The following is a 16,669-nucleotide window of genomic DNA, read 5'->3' on the forward strand; positions in this document are numbered from 1 at the left end:
ACTTGGACACCTCTGATCTTTCCCAAGTTCTTTCTCATACCTCCTACAGCTTGGATGCTTCCTCCACACCTTGTGGCCACACAGACCCTGCCCAATCCTCCTCCACATCAGCCCTTCAAAAATGCCGCCCCCAAGGCTTCCTTTCTGCATGAGTTGTCAATCACTCTGTACTTACAAAAACAATCTGACCATTGAGGCACTGTTGTTTTTGTTGTTGTCCTTGTTTTTTTTAAGACAGATTTATTTGATCCACAATTATTCCAAAATGATTACTACTCCAAATAACCCAAACTGCACTTTTTTTCAAACTGTATTATCGGCAACACTGAAAGCTGATTATAATCAACTTGCTTTCATAAAAAGAAGGAAAAAAATTAAAAAAAAAAACAGACTTTAGAAGAATCCACGTGGCTAAAAGGACAACCAGAAATCATTCCATGCTCCCAAATAAACAAGGAAGAACCGTGAATGCACGTTTCTCCACCACTGCCCATTCCCCACTAGAATTTGAATGACCAGCTTTCAAATCACAAACCAATACAAATGATCCAGCCACAACCTCACATTTCACAATGTGGAAACCGAGGCCCAGAGATCCCATCTCTGTCCTTGCATCCCCAAATGTTTATTAATCCTCTGTACTGGGTTAGGCCCTAGGGATACCAAGGTACCGAGGCCTTGCCTTCCCAGGTCTCTGAGCAGGGACTTACACACGACAATACAATTAAGGGATTTTAAAACAGGTGGAAGCAGGGGCGCCTGGGTGGCTCAGTTGGCTGAGCCTCTGACTTTTGATTTTGGCTCAGGTCATGATCTCAGGGTCGTGAGATCGAGCCCTGTGTCAGATTCCACGCACTGAGTGTGGAGCCTACTTAAGATTCTCTCTCTCCCTCTGCCCCACCCCCTGCTTGTGCTCTCTCTCACTCTCTCTCAAAGTAAAATAAAATAGGTGGGAGCATATTGTTGGGGCAACCCAATGATAGGCCTTTGGAACCTTGTACAAGGAACTTGAAAGACAAAAGTCTATTTCCTTCCTCTGTGCCTTGGCTCAAACTGCCCCTCCAAATACAACACCTGCCCCCTCTCTTTGTTTGGCAGACTCAATCCTTTAAAACTCAGCTCAAGTATCCCCACCCCCTGCCACAATGCTTTCTTCCCAACTCCCCCTTTAGCTGCCCTCCACCTTACAATATCTCGTATAAATCACACTCACTGTACTTAGCATCACGTACTGCATCTATCCTTCCTGGGTTGATCTTCTCTGTTAGACTTTAGGTTGCAGGAGATTGGGACCTGAGTGTGATTCAGCTTTATATGTCAAGTCTCATATAGAGCTCTCACGCTGGGAGTGGTCCGGGTAGCAGAGGGGGGGCATGGGAAGAGTGGCTGAGGTTGGGGCTTGGGGATTAAGTCAGGGCCAGATGTAAAAAGTCTACATAGGCCATCCTGAGGTATACAGACATTATCCCAAAGTTAGGGTGGGGGAAAAAAGTCTTTACAAAGCAAGTGACATGATCCAATTAGTTTTTAAGGCCACACAATTGGCCAAAGGACGAAATACCACATTGAGGAGTGACACAAGGCAGAAGCCTACTGTGTGGGGCAGGACTCAGGGAAGGTCTGTATTGGAGCACTGTGTCCCGAGAGCTCAGGGTGAACCACAAGGATGGAAGTAAATTGTGGACCCAGATTTAAGAGCTTAGGGGGAACCAAGAGGATTTGCTGAGCAACCTGAGACATGGGAGAGGGGGAGAAGCATCAGCCATGATTCCAGCATTTCTAACTTGGAACCCCAGAGTGATATGCCGTCCACAGAGACAAGGACCACGAGACGAAGAACAGTGTTGGAGGAAAGATTATGAGGTCATTTTTGGAAAGATTCCTATGACAATCCTCCCAGATGGTTTCTATAGGTCAGAGCTACCTTGTTCACTAAAAGAGATGATGACGTGCAAGAAATCAGTCATGAAAAACCTAAAGAGTACAAGACAAATAAATACTTTAACCCTCACAGAGACAGATGGAGCAATCCTGATGATTTGAGGGTGAAGGAAACCATTTCAGACAAGAAATCTTCTCCGGTTCTTAAAACTACTCATCATTTCTCAACCCATTAAATTGGCCAGTGTCTACACGATATTCTCTAGGCAATCAGATTCCATACCCTTCTGATTTTCTGGACCCAAATGACTCATCTTCATAGCTTTTAAAAATTATTACCAGCTCACACCATTTAGTGAGTCCTAGTCACCAGGAAGAATTCAGTTTACTTTAATTAAGTAGCCCCCCTCAGCCATTTTACTGAATCATGACCTCCTTTTTTTACTCATCTTTTCAAAATGCTAGAAGGTCTAGCTATTGCTGGGGGGAAAGTGCATGGACACACTCAACGAACAAATCCCTGCTGCAGCAAAATGAATCCATCTTTTAATCTAGCAACATTCCTCTGGCCCTTATTTCATAGCAAAAGCTCTGAAGAGCAAGCCACGCTCAGAACCTCTAGAGAAACAACTGCTCCCCTTACAGAAACTGTGAGAGGACTTTTCCTGGCCTGTGTGGTTGTGCTAAGTGTGCAGAAACGGCGCTTGGTGGAGAAGAAACCGACACTTACCCTCTTCCTCAAGTTGTAGGTGAGAATGAGGTTCCTGGAGAAGGAGTGGGAAAAGGCCGTGTAGAATTCCAGCACTTTCTGCAGGGCATCCCGTTTGATCACATGCAGGTCGCAGTAGGTCAGGGCCCTGACATTGGCACAGGACTGGGCCAGGGTGGCTTCCTTCCAGAACACATCTCCAAACACGTCTCCTTTCCCTAGGGAGAGAAAGTGCTGGTGAAGGAAGTGTCAACTGGACGGCATCTGGCCAGCATCTGGCCATCCAGGTTGGCTTCCCTCTGCCTCCCAAATTTCCATTTGACATTCTGCAACATGGGCTTGGAAAGGAAAAAACAAAAAACAAAAACAGGTTTTATTTTGAACCTTAACAACATGCAATTTAAGAAACTTTAAAATACTATATAATACATGTTAAGGTTTAGTCAATGACGTTGGGGTCATGGGTGCTACCCCTTGAACATCTTATCCAAAGTGGTAACCCCCTGTTATTCTTTATCACTCCCCCATTTTCCCAAAACACCAATCATAATCCATAATCACATGATTTGTCTGTGTCCTTGTTTATTGTGTAACTCCCAACATGAGAGTTCCCTCCATGTCACACCATGTCTGGTGCTGAGTAGGAGTTCTGCCAATAAGTGCAGGCAAAAGAGAAGGAAGGAAGGAGGGTGAACTGTGGATCTCCATTCGTGAGACTGACTGAGAGAGAGGTGAACAGTATGGAGAAGGTGCGGACTCTCCATTGGGAGCTGAAGATCAGGAAAGGTCTCCTCTGTTTAGGATGATCCACGTGGAAAAAGGCACGTAGGGGTGGAGTTCATTGTCTTCCATACTCTGTCCATGGCCATAGGGTCTATGTTTGTATGGTGCCTTATTCCTCCCCCTCCCCCACTATCTTCTTCCATGTTCCTCACCCTTGCCAAAGGCCCTCCTGGGAGTGTAAAAACATGGGCCCCATCCACGTGGCATCTCCAAGCCCCTCTGTACCTGGCATTCTGCAAGAGTGTACTTAATAAGCCAACAGAGTATATATAACCATATTCTGGGTCAAACTGCTATCAGTCTCCTCTAAATATCTGCTTTTCACATCAAGGGATATTCTCCCAACATTTCCCTGAGTCCAACATTTTAGCATATGTCTAATGCAAAGCCTAATTCATTCCTGGCACAGCCTCTGGTTATAAATAGCTTGAAATGTTGTTTATCTTGTCTCTAAATTTTCAACACAGATAAACACAAATTTGAATCCACAGGGAGCCTGAGAGGAGTATGCTGGGGGCAATAAACAATGCTACGAGGGTGGAAAGTAACCCTCATCACCCTCAGGAGAGCTGTCGGCCCATGCATCCAGACCAGCCACACTCCACTGCAGGAACCTAGGTACCCCTGACTCAGAATGATTAATAGGGCAGGTGTTTTCCTCATTCAGGCCAAGGAAGTGATTAGACTTCCAAGCGCCTGGACAGAACTTGATCTTTTCTCAAACACCAAAGAATCCATTCTAAGGATACGAGGTACTCCATGGGCATAGCCTTCTCCAAGCACCTCCACAGTGTGAGTGAGAAATCAACTGTACCAGACACATTACTCCACAGTTTCCTATGTGTTTATGAGGTAATGTACAGTTCTGATTTATGAAGATAGTTTTACTACTCAGTATGAGCAAGGTGCGTGCATGGGGGAGTTTTAGGGAAAAATGCCTTTTAAACTGTGCTAGTTAAATCCCCTTCCCAGGTGTTTTTCAATCATCGTACTAAGAGTGGGTTACTTTAGGGCTGGGGCCACTGGATGGGAATGCTTCTCTCTGTGGGATGCTACCAGCTTCCATGGAGATGGGCTCATTCAGTGTGGGCTCCCTGGTATGGAGTTCTAACCAACAAGGCTGGCCATTCATTCATACATAGGAAGCATCCCATAACTTCCCTACCCTTCACTGCAATGCCTCCCATGCCTTTCATTTTTATGTAATCTTATTCTTCTAGAAAAGCTCTTCTGACACACAGAATGGTAGATGGTCAAGATGCATCAAGAGGCAAAGCCTAATTTCCTTCCCCTTGAACCTGGACTCACCTTGGGCCCTTCTCTGGAGTGTGGCAGAAGTGATGTTCTGGGATTTTGAGGCCAGATCATAAAAAACCTTGCAGCTTCTGCCTGGGTCTCTTGGAATGCCTACTGTTAGAATGCTCCTTCTTAGAATCCAACTACCATGCTTTGAGAAGAACAGGCCATACCAGAGGTCACATATCAGTGCTCTGGTGGGCAGCCGAGCTGAGCTCTCAGCTGACAGCCAGCTTCTGCCAGTCATGGAAATGAGCCATCCCGGCCGGCCGGCCAGCCCACTCAAGCCTTCGGATGCCTGCAGCCCCAGCCAGCCAATGCTGGCGTGCAGCCACATGCAGAAAGCCCAAGTCAGAAGTAACCAACTGAGCTAAACACCCCACAGAATGGTGAGAAACAGTTACCAATTTCTTACACCATTCAATTTAGGGGAGGTTTATTATGCAGCAAGAGATAACCAGAACACAGAATCATGGAACTCTAGGCTGAGAAGCCTGTGAGAAATTACTTAGTAAGTTACCTAATATTCCAGCAGAACATCACAAATGACCCCAGCTCTGAGCTGGCACCCCACTTCCTGCTCTGAAAGAATGGGACAAGAAAGAGCGATGAGGGGCTCTAACAGGAGCAGATTTTCCTGGGTGTTTGGAGTATCAGTGAGAACATGTAGAATTGACAAATCTTGCAGCTTCCTATTGGGATGAAATGTAGTATAACTAAGCCAGAGCTACTGAAAGTGCAAGACCATGGGCAATCTTGCCTCATTCTCATGAAGATTAGAGCTGACCCTTGAACAACACAGGTTTGAGCTGCGCGGGTCCACTTATACGTGGATTTTTTTGCATAAATACAGTACACCACTGTAAATGCATTTTCACTTCCTTATGGTTTTTTTTTTTTTAATTTTATTATGTTATGTTAGTGACCATACATCATTGGTTTTTGATGTGGTGATCTACGATCCATTGTTTTCATATAACACCCAGTGCACCATGCAGTACGTGCCCTCCTTAATACCCATCACCGGGCTAACCAATGTCCCCTCCCCCCTCCCCTCTAAAACCCTGTTTGTTTCTCAGAGTCCATAGTCTCTCATGGTTCATCTCTCCCTCCAATTCCCCCCCCCCATTTTCCCCTTCCTTCTCCTAATGTCCTCCATGTTATTCCTTATGTTCCACAAATAAGTGAAACCATTTGATAATTGACTTTCTCTGCTTGACTTATTTCACTTAGCATAATCTCCTCCAGTCCCATCCATGTTGATGTAAAAGTTGGGTATTCATCTTTTCTGATGGCTGAGTAATATTCCATTGTATATATGGACCACATCTTCTTTATCCATTCATCTGTTGAAGGGCATCTCGGCTCTTTCCAGTTTGGCTATTGCAGACATTCTGCTATGAACATTGGGATGCATATGGCCCTTCTTTTCACTACATCTGTGTCTTTGGGGTAAATACCCAGGAGTGCAATTGCTGGGTCATCGGGTAGCTCTATTTTTAAATTTTTGAGGAACCTCCACACTGTTTTCCAAAGTGGCTATACCAACTTGCATTCCCACCAACAGTGCAAGAGGGTTCCGCTTTCTCCACAACCTCTCCAACATTTGTTGTTTCTTTCCCTGTCCATTTTTGCCATTCTAACTGGTGTAAGGTGGTATCTCAGTGTGGTTTTGATTTGGATTTCCCTGATGGCTAATGATGATGAACATTTTTTCATGTGTCTGTTAGCCATTTGTGTGTCTTCTTCAGAGAAGTGTCTTTTCATATCTTCTGCCCACTTTTTGACTTGATTATTTGTTTTTGGGGGGCTGAGTTTGAGAAGTTCTTTATAGATCTTGGATACCAGCCCTTTATCTGTAGTGTCATTTGCAAATATCTTCTCCCATTCTGTGGGGTGCCTCTTTGTTTTGTTGACTGTTTCCTTTGCTGTGCAGAAGCTTTTTATCTTGATGAAGTCCCAAAAGTTCATTTTTGCTTTTGTTTCACTAGCTTCTGGAGATGTATCTTGAAAGAAGTTGCTGTGGGCAATGTCAAAGAGGTGACTGCCTATGTTCTCTTCTAGGATTTTGATGGATTCCTGTCTCACATGGAGGTCTTTCATCCACTTTGAGTTTATCTTTGTGAATGGTGTTAGAGAATGGTCGAGTTTCATTCTTCTGCATGTGGCTGTCCAATTTTCCCAGCACCATTTATTGAAGAGACTGTCTTTTTTCCATTGCATGTTTTTTCCTGCTTTGTCAAAGATTATTTGACCGTAGAGTTGAGGGTCCATATCTGGGTTCTCTATTCTGTTCCATTGGTCTGTATGTCTGTTTTTGTGCCAGTACCATGCTGTCTTGGTGATCACAACTTTGTAGTATAGCTTGAAATCAGTCAACGTGATGCCCCCAGCTTTGTTTTTCTTTTTCAACATTTACTTGGCGATTCGGGTCTTTTCTGATTCCATACAAATTTTAGGATTGTCTGTTCCAGCACTTTGAAAAATGTCATTGGAAGTTTGATCGGGATGGCATTGAAGGTATAGATTGCTCTGGGTAGCATAGACATTTTAACAATGTTTATTCTTCCGATCCATGAGCATGAAATATTTTTCCATCTTTTTGTGTCTTCTTCAATTTCTTTCATGAGTGTTTTGTAGTTCCTAGAGTATAGATCCTTTACCTCTTTGGTTAGGTTTCTTCCGAGGTATCTTATGGTTTTTGGTGCTATTGTAAATGGAATAGTTTCTCTAATTTCTCTTTCTACAGTTGCGTTGTTAGTGTAAAAGAAAGCAACTGATTTCTGTGCATTGATTTTGTATCCTGCCACATTACTGAATTGCTGGAGGAGTTCTAGTAATTTGGGGGTGGAGTCTTTTGGGTTTTCCACATAAAGTATCATGTTGTCTGCGAAAAGAGAGAGTTTGACTTTTTCTTTGCCAATTTGAATACCTTTTATTTCTTTTTGTTGTCTGATTGCTGTTGCTAGGACTTCTAGTACTATGTTGAACAATAGTGGCGAGAGTGGGCATCCTTGACGTGTTCCTGATCTTAAGGGAAAGGCTCTCAGCTTTTCCCCATTGAGGATGATATTCACTGTGGGTTTTTCATAGATGGATTTTATGAACTTGAGGAATGTTCCCTCTATCCCTATACTCTGGGGAGTTTTAATCAGGAAAGGATGCTGTATTTTGTTAAATGCTTTTTCTGCATCAATTGAGAGGACCATATGGTTCTTCTCCTTCCTCTTATTAATGTGTTCTATCACATTGATTGATTTGCGAATGTTGAACCACCCTTGCATCCCAGGGATAAATCCCACTTGGTCGTGGTGGATGATCCTTTTAATGTATTGTTGGATCCTATTAGCTAGGATTTTGGTGAGGATTTTGGGATCCATATTCATCAAGGATATCGGTCTGAAATTCTCCTTTTTGATGGGGTCTTTGCCTGGTTTGGGGATTAAGGTAATGCTGGCCTCATAGAATGAGTTTGGAAGTTTTCCTTCAGTTTCTATTTTTTGAAACAGCTTCAGTAGAATACGTATTATTTCTTCTTTGAATGTTTGGTAGAATTTCCCAGGGAATCCATCAGGCCCCGGACTCTTGTTTTTTGGGAGGTTTTTGATCACTGCTTCAATCTCGTTACTGGTTATTGGCCTATTCAGGTTGTCAATTTCTTCCTGTTTCAGTCTTGGCAGGTTACCAGGAAGGCATCCATTTCTTCCAGGTTGCTTAATTTATTGGCATATAGTTGTTGATAATAATTTCTAATAATTGTTTCTATTTCCTTGGTGTTAGTCGTGATCTCTCCCCTTTCATTCATAATTTTATTAATTTGGGTCCTTTCTCTTTTCTTTTGGATAAGTCTGGCCAGTGGTTTATCGATCTTATTAATTCTTTCAAAGAACCAACTTCTAGTTTCGTTGATCTGATCTACTGTGTTTCTGGCTTCTAATTCATTGATTTCTGCTCTAATTTTAATTATTTCTCTTCTAATGCGTGGCATAGGCGTCGTTTGTTCTTTTTCTCTAGTTCTTTAAGGTGTAGAGTTAGTTGGTGAATTCGGGATTTTTCTATTTTTTTGAGTGAGGCTTGGATGGCTATGTATTTCCCCCTTAGGACCGCCTTTACAGTATCCCATAGGTTTTGGACCGATGTGTTTTCGTTCTCATTGATTTCCATGAATTGTTTAAGTTCTTCTTTGATTTCTTGGTTGACCCAAACATTCTTGAGCAGAGTGGTCTTTAGCTTCCAAGTGTTTGAATTTCTGCTAAATTTTTTCTTGTGATTGAGTTCCAGTTTTAGAGCATTGTGGTCTGAGAATATGCAGGGAATAATCTCAGTCTTCTGGTATTGGTTGAGACCTGATTTGTGACCCAGTATGTGGTCTATTCTGGAGAAAGTTCCATGTGCACTCGAGAAGAATGAGTATTCTGTTGTTTTAGGGTGGAATGTTCTGTAAATAACTATGAGGTCCATCTGGTCCAATGTATCATTCAAAGCTCTTGTTTCCTTGTTGATTTTCTGCTTAGATGATCTATCCATTGCTGAGAGTGGAGTATTGAGGTCTCCTACAATTAACATATTGTTATCAATATAACTCTTTATTTTGGTTAACAGTTGGCTTATGTAGATGGCTGCTCCCATGTTGGGGGCATAGATATTTACAACTGTTAGATCTTCTTGTTGGATAGACCCTTTAAGAATGATATAGTGTCCTTCTGTGTCTCTTATTACAGACTTTAGTTTAAAATCTAATTTGTCTGATATAAGAATTGCTACCCCAGCTTTCTTTTGAGGTCTGCTGGCATGGGAGATGCATCTCCATCCCTTCACTTTCAGTCTGGATGTACCTTTAGGTTCAAAATGAGTCTCTTGTAGGCAGCATATGGATGGGTCCTGTCTTTTTATCCAATCTGCAACCCTGTGCCGTTTTATGGGAGCATTTAGGCCATTCACGTTGAGAGTGATTATTGAAAGATATGAATTAATTGTCATCATGTTGCCTGTGAAAATATTGTTTTTATAGATTGTCCCTGTAAATTTCTGTTGTAGATCACTCTTGGGGTCTTTCTCCTTTTATAGAACCTCCCTTAATATTTCTTGCAGGGCCGGCTTAGTGGTCACATATTCTTTCAGTTTCTGCCAGTCGTGGAAGCTCTGCATCTCTCCATCCATTCTAAATGAAAGCCTTGCCAGATAAAGTATTCTTGGCTGCATGTTCTTCTCATTTAGTACCCTGAATATGTCTTGCCAGGCCTTTCTGGCTTGCCAGGTCTCTGCAGATAGGTCTGTTATTCTGATGTTCCTCCCCCTGTATGTAAGGAATCTCTTCCCCTAACCGCCCTTAAGATGGTTTCCTTGGTTCTAAGATTTGCAGTTATTACATGCCGGGGTGTTGGCCTGTTTTCCTTGATGTTAGGAAGGGTCCTCTCTGCCTCTAGGACTTGAATGTCTGTTTCATTCCCCAGATTAGGGAAGTTCTCAGCTATGATTTGCTCAAATACATCTTCTAGTCCTCTCTCTCTCTCCACTCCCTCCAGGATTCCAATTATTCTGACATTGGAACGCTTCATGGTGTCACTTATTTCTCTGATTCTATTTTCGTGGATTCTGAGTTGTTTTTCCCTGGCCTCCTCTTTTCCCTTTTTATCTATTATATTGTCTTCCAGGTCGCTTAATCTCTCTTGTGCCTCAGTTACCCTAGCTGTTAGATTATCTAGATTGGATTGGATCTCATTGATAGCATTTTTAAGTTCTGCCAATTCAGCTTTTATTTCTGCCCTTAGAGACTCTATGTTGCCATTAACTGATTTCTCCATTCTTGCCATTGTCTTCACAATTGCTAGCCTGAATTCCATCTCCGACATCTTGGTTATATCTGCATCCATTTGTAAATCTGCAGCATAAGTCATAATCTCTGAGTCTTTTCTATTTTGGGGGTTCCTCCTCCTAGTCATTCTGTTGATGGGTGTTTGAGGGAATGTATAGAATCCAAATTATTGACCAGAACCCAAGCAAGATGCACCTGTTTCCTTGGGACCTTAGGGTTGCTGGCCTCCTGTTTTCCCAGCCTGTCTTCTGGGGGAGGGGCCTAATGCGCTGTTACTCAGGCAACCCTGTTTGGGCTGTTGCCCTGCCCCCCTGTGGTGGGGGATGGGCTCAGTGGGAATCTGTTTTGGGGGCTTTTGTTCTCTGGTGGCTTTCCGCATCTCTTCCGTGAGTCAGAGCAGAAGAGACCATTTCCAACCCTCTGCCACAGAGCAGAGAGATCGCAGGCTGTTGTTCAGTGAGCTCTCCAGGCCACACCATCTCCATTTCTGTCTGTGCTGCTATAAACTGCAGTGTCCTGGGTTGTGCACACCTCCGCAGCACTCCCAGTCCTGCCTCCAGGTTGGGGCACGTCTCTGCCCTTTGTGCTTCTAAAACCGCCAGCCACTCCCAGTTCGCCCGCGTGACCCCGCCACTCCGGGTTTCTGCCCCCGGGGCTGCCCTAAAGTCCTTTCCCCACCGCTACGGGTCTGCGAGTCTGTGCCCGTCCACAGCGTGCGAGGCTGTTGCTCACCGATGGTGTAGGGTCCCCACGGCCAGGCACCCTCCCACTGCCGTTTATCCCCCGATATCTGCCCGGGGAATCACGGCTCCCCACTTCGTACCTCAAAACCAACCGCCTGATCTTCTTACATCTCAGGCTGGTTTCGTGGGTGCTCAGAGTGATCTGGTAGATATCCAGCTCAATTTCGGGGACCAGTTGAAATAGGGTCCCCTAATCCTCCGCCATCTTTCCCCCTCTCCCTTATGGTTTTAATAACATTTTCTTTTTTCTAGCTTACTTTGTTGTAAGAATATAGTCTATAATACATATAACATACAAAACACAAGTTAATTTATTTTTTATGTTATCAGTAAGGCTCCTCGTCAACAGTAGGCTATTAGTAGTTAAGTTTTGGGGGATCAAAAGTTATACGTGGGTTTTCAAGTGCACAGAGGGTCAGCACCCCTAACCCCACATTCTTCAAGGTTCAATGGTCCTGCATTTAAACAAAACCTAATGAGTGAGTATTATACTTCTCAAACAAATTTGGAGTCATTTTTCCAACTAGAAAAGAACCCAGAAAGTAAAATAATAGTTCTTCATGTGTATTTAACATACTATTTATCTGTAGAAATTCAGCCTATTGCATAAAATAAAGGACAACCATATTACGGTTGAAATGAATAAGTGCATCTTTAGAAATTACAACATGCCCACTGGAAAAAGTTCCAATCTAAGGTTTTGACAGAAACAATAAATAGAGAGTAGTTCCTACTACACCAAGTATTTCACGGTAAGATAATCACGATTAACCTACAGGGTCCAGGAAGTCTCAGTGTTGTTGTAACTTGAATTTGATTTTCAACCCAAATTGAAAACCATACAATCTTTCTTCCTGTCAAGGTAGCATTTTTGGTATAAATGATCTGTTAATGAGATTTAAGAGTGTGGTGTCGGAGGGCTTGTTAGATTCAAAACAAACCCAAGCCTCTTCTGGCAAACGACCAATGTATTTATGACATAGAACTTGGGGAAACTGTCAAAGGGGAGGATACAGAGCATTTGGCAGGCTGTTTGTAAGTTACACACAGCTCTGGGAATAATGACTTCCCAGGTCAGGGTTACAAATCAGAGGCCAGGACAAGCCCTACACCCACATTCATCCCTTGTTCCCTAGCATGAAATGATCATTCACTGAAGAACCAAAGTTACCCCAATGCACTTGGCAATCCAACTACTTGAGGCAATCAGCTTATTGATTTATTTATTACACTGAGGCTCTGGGTGCAGAATGTTAAAGCCTAACGTTCAAGTTTCTAAAGTGCATTCTACGTGGATGTTCTGAGCTGGGGAAAAGAAAAAAGAACAAAAAGGGGAAGTAAGGAATGGCAGTCTAATTAAAACTCCAAGCAAACATCCCTGTGATAATTAATCCTCCTCCCCCTTTCACCCCCACTTCAATGCAACTGTCTTTACTGCACCTCCTTCATTGCAGTGGACATAAACAACCCTTCAGGGTACAGACGTAGGACCAAAGAACATTCATAAGACATAGGTGGGAGGTAGGACCCAGGACTGAGGTGGCACAGGGAGAGAGAGGGCAGATCTCTGCAAGGAGCACAGGAGAAAACCAAGACCCTGTAGATAATTCCATTTAAGGACAGGCAGAGGCCGGAATACCCACGTGAGAAGGCTTGAAGGGGCATGGAAGGTGGGAGTGGGGGGCTGGGAGGGGTGATCAGGGCGAATTCTAGAGGTGCTGGAACTGGGTCCCCGGGAGGATCAAACAGCCTACCCAAATGTTAAAAAGTCACAGGGAAGCAATTCTGCTCTGAAACTGACAACTGGAACCCTTCAGAAAAGGCCCTGCTTATTCAAAGACAGTCTCTGAGTGAGTCTGGCAGGCCAGAGGGGTCAGAGCAAAACTGAAATCTCCAGCTGCTTCTCTTCACTATTCCCTACTGTGTGCTCTTATAAGGACCGCTCACAGTGGTAACCCGTATCGACAAAACATAATTCTGCAGTATAAATTACTGTCTGCTTCTAAAGTCACCAACCATTTCTAGACCCAAACCAGTTAGAAACAACTCATTCAGTCAGTCGTGCAACTTTTGGAGGCACTGTTCTAGGGGCTGAGGTATAGCAGGGGGACGACAGACATGATGTAGTGAGAGACAGAGACCCAGGGGACTATAACATTTCAGGGGTGAGTGCCTAATTCTAACATGATAGGACACCCTGCAGGAGGGGTGTCTAGTTCAAGCTCAAGGAGTGAGGGAAGGCTTTCAGGGAGATACAATGTCTGAGCTGAGACCTGAGGGATGAGTTCCAATTAACCAGCATAAAGATATATAGCACAGAGATGAGTCCAGGGAGAGGAAAGAGCAGATGCAAAGGCCCTGAGGCACAGCATAGGGCTCTTCAGCAGGAGGAAAGCCAGAAGCCTCTGGATTATCCCATGTTTTGGATTATCTGTTCCTTAACTCACCTGTAGACATGAGTGTTGCCAGTATATTTTGTAATCCTTTGAGGAAAGTACCTGGTCTCCTCATTCAGCTGCAAACTTACCTAAGTGCCTTCCATACTCTATACAGTGAGTGGGCAACACCAACTTGTTGAGTTACTGTTTAAAGACCTGGATTCATGATGCTGTTGGGGGCCACACTGGGGGTGCTGAGAGAGGTGCCCGGATACAGGGTGCAGTGAGGGCCAGTCCCCTCAGCCTACCCTACTGTCTAGATTCCTCCTCTCTGGAGCATCAGGAGGTCCTCTGCCCTCAAGCCATTTCAAGACCAGAGGAGCCTTGTCACTCACTTCATCAGGATGGTGAAATGTGACCACAGAGACCCTGGCATCACTGAGAGAGGCTCGGAGGGTCGGCCATTCTGTCTCCTGGCCCTAGGAATAATTCTTATGATACAGAAAATAGGGGCTGGACAGATATTTCCAGGTAAGTTCCGAGTAGACTGTGCACACCACTGAACTGTATAGTTCAGGAGGATGAGGGTGAGGACAAGGGCAGCTCTCAGGCCTCCTGGTTCATCACATAAGCCAGGCATGTCACATCTGGGTTCCCTCCTTGGTCCTCCAAGACGTGTCTAAGACACAAAGAGAATTTGCCAAGTCTCACCCCCCCACCCCCCGGTGCCACCCCTGGCATGCTTTCCAAGCATTTTATCATCCTCCCTCAACTCAAGCCTCAGGGCCAGACAGGCTGGACTGCCCGGCTGGGAGCCTGAGGGGGCCCCTGCCCCCTCTTTTGCTCACTCTCTGCCCTCCAGCCACACTGTGGCTCTTACAGTCCCTCCAAGTCTGGCTCCCTGCTCCTCTGTGGGCCTCCCCAGCACGACCGCAGACCTCCACCCTCCTCCCTGGTCTAGATAACTCCTGCTCACGCTTCCAAACATGCTCCAACCTCCTCCCTGGGCCCTTGACCAGAGCAGCTCCCCATTATGTGTGCGCGCTATACTCTGGAAACACTCCTCATGCCTGGAAGCACTATATCCCAGACCCACAGCAGGCACTCAATGGATACCGGATACAGAGATAAACCAATGGCACCGGGCATCTTAGCAAACCCCTGCCAGTCTCAGTTCACCCAGCTAAGAAAGGTGGATAATAAGACCCACCTCATAGAGCTGTGGTGCGGCTTACATGAACTTATTATGGACAAAGCACTTAGCCCTGGGCTTGGAACACAGTAGGTGCTCAGTAAACTGTAGACACAGTAAAAGAAGAATTCTCTTAACGGCCCTGTGAAGCAAATTCCACAGGGATCATCGGGACCATTTTATTTATTTATTTATTTATTTATTTATTTATTTATTTATTTATTTATTTTTTAAGATTTTATTTATTTGCGAGAGAGAGAATGAGAGACATGAGAGCATGAGAGGGAGGAGGGTCAGAGGGAGAAGCAGACTCCCCGCTGAGCAGGGAGCCCGATGTGGGACTCGATCCCGGAACTCCAGGATCATGACCTGAGCCGAAGGCAGTCGCTCAACCGACTGAGCCACCCAGGCGCCCCCATTGGGACCATTTTAAAGAGAGGAAAGTGAGTTCCAGAGAGGTTAAATGATTGCCCGATTACCTTGGTCAGGCACCATGCTAGGTGATGGGAAAAAGGATAAATCAGAGACAGCGTTGACCTTAAGGAGCTATGGCCGAGGAATCCACATGTTCTCCAAAACCGGTTCTTCCCTCTTCTGGTAATGGAGCTGATGACTTGCAGCTGGGCACAAAGAGGACCAGAATAAAGACTGCACTGGGCCTCGCCATGGCCATCTGTCCAAGTTCTGGTTAAGGCGAGGGTTGCAGAAGGGATGTGTGCAACTTCTAGGGTCCTGCTCTGCCCTCCCCTTCTCTTCCCTCCCCCCTGGCTGGAACAAGGATGTGAGCTCTCTTGGACCAGGAGGCCAGGGTGACAACCTAGTTAGGACGAAGCAAGAGGCAAGAAGCAAGCGGGGCGCCCAACACCATGAAGTGGACATTCCAGCTCTTATACCTGGGCTGCTACATGAGAGAAAAACATGTTTCTGTCTTGTCTAAGCTTCTATTACTTTGGGCTTTGGTTGGAGCAGCTCACCCCACATCCTAGCCAGTTCCGGAGTCCACGGTCCGGTGGGGCAGTAAAATGGGTTCGGCTCTGTGGGGAAGGTATGTCCACGCCTGCTCTCTCCCCCTGCTATGGGGACAGACGCGGGCTTCCACGCATCTGAAGGGCCGGGCAGTCGCATGATGATGGAGCTCTGGTAGCACCATCAGAGCAAAGCCTCCAAAGACTTCAGCAAAATACCTCAGTGATACCCACCCACTTCCCAGACCAGCAACTGGGGGTCGGGGGGGGCAGGATCTGCTGAGGGGGCCCATGTGCCAGGTCAGACACCAGCCAGGGATGCTGCCGCAGGCACCCACCCACCGTGTGCCTTACCCCAAAGATGATGAAGTCCGGGCTTTCCAGCTTAATTTGGAATCCTTAACCCTCCCACATGCATCTTTGGCTGCTTCCCTTAGGTCATCTGAGACCACGGGGAAGAGTAGATAAGCAAAGTTTTGACACCTGGTAAATTTTGCCTTCTTTTATCTGTAATGAAGCTACAAAGCACCCCCCCCCACCCTTTTTTTTTTGCTCTCATTGAAAAAAAATAAATGCTGCTGGAAGTCTGTGACCTCTGCTTTATCTGCTACAGTTTAGAGATGTGAGAAGGTCCATCCAATACAGACAGAGTGAAGACCTCATCAGTGTGCTTTCCTGTCCAAGTTGTGAAAATATACTACTCGGAATAAGGCCTTACCTTTAAGTGCCAGGTCTTATCTGATTGTGCTGTGGCGTGGGGTGCTGAGCCAACACATTTTATTGGATTTCTTTTGCCAACTAAGAAAGCAGGGCCTGGAGATGCCCAGGAGGCCCGGGCTCCAGGCCGAGGTAGGCATGTCACCCCACTTCTCAGAGGGGCATCTCCTTCTAGAGAGGCTTGGTCTCA

General features: G+C 45.1%; 1 protein-coding gene across 1 annotated transcript in view; it reads right to left on the reverse strand.

Annotated features, from left to right (window-relative positions):
* Positions 1-16,669, reverse strand: part of KCNH1 (potassium voltage-gated channel subfamily H member 1) — a 364,126-nt gene that overhangs the window by 76,265 nt on the left and 271,192 nt on the right. The window contains exon 10 of the mRNA XM_035010480.1: positions 2,612-2,808. Coding sequence (XP_034866371.1) covers positions 2,612-2,808 — 197 coding nt within the window. The remainder of the gene's footprint in view (positions 1-2,611; positions 2,809-16,669) is intronic.

The sequence above is a fragment of the Mirounga leonina genome, unplaced genomic scaffold (assembly GCF_011800145.1).
Source record: "Mirounga leonina isolate KUSES-001 unplaced genomic scaffold, KU_Mleo_1.0 Mir_154, whole genome shotgun sequence".
NCBI classification, from domain to species: domain Eukaryota; kingdom Metazoa; phylum Chordata; class Mammalia; order Carnivora; family Phocidae; genus Mirounga; species Mirounga leonina.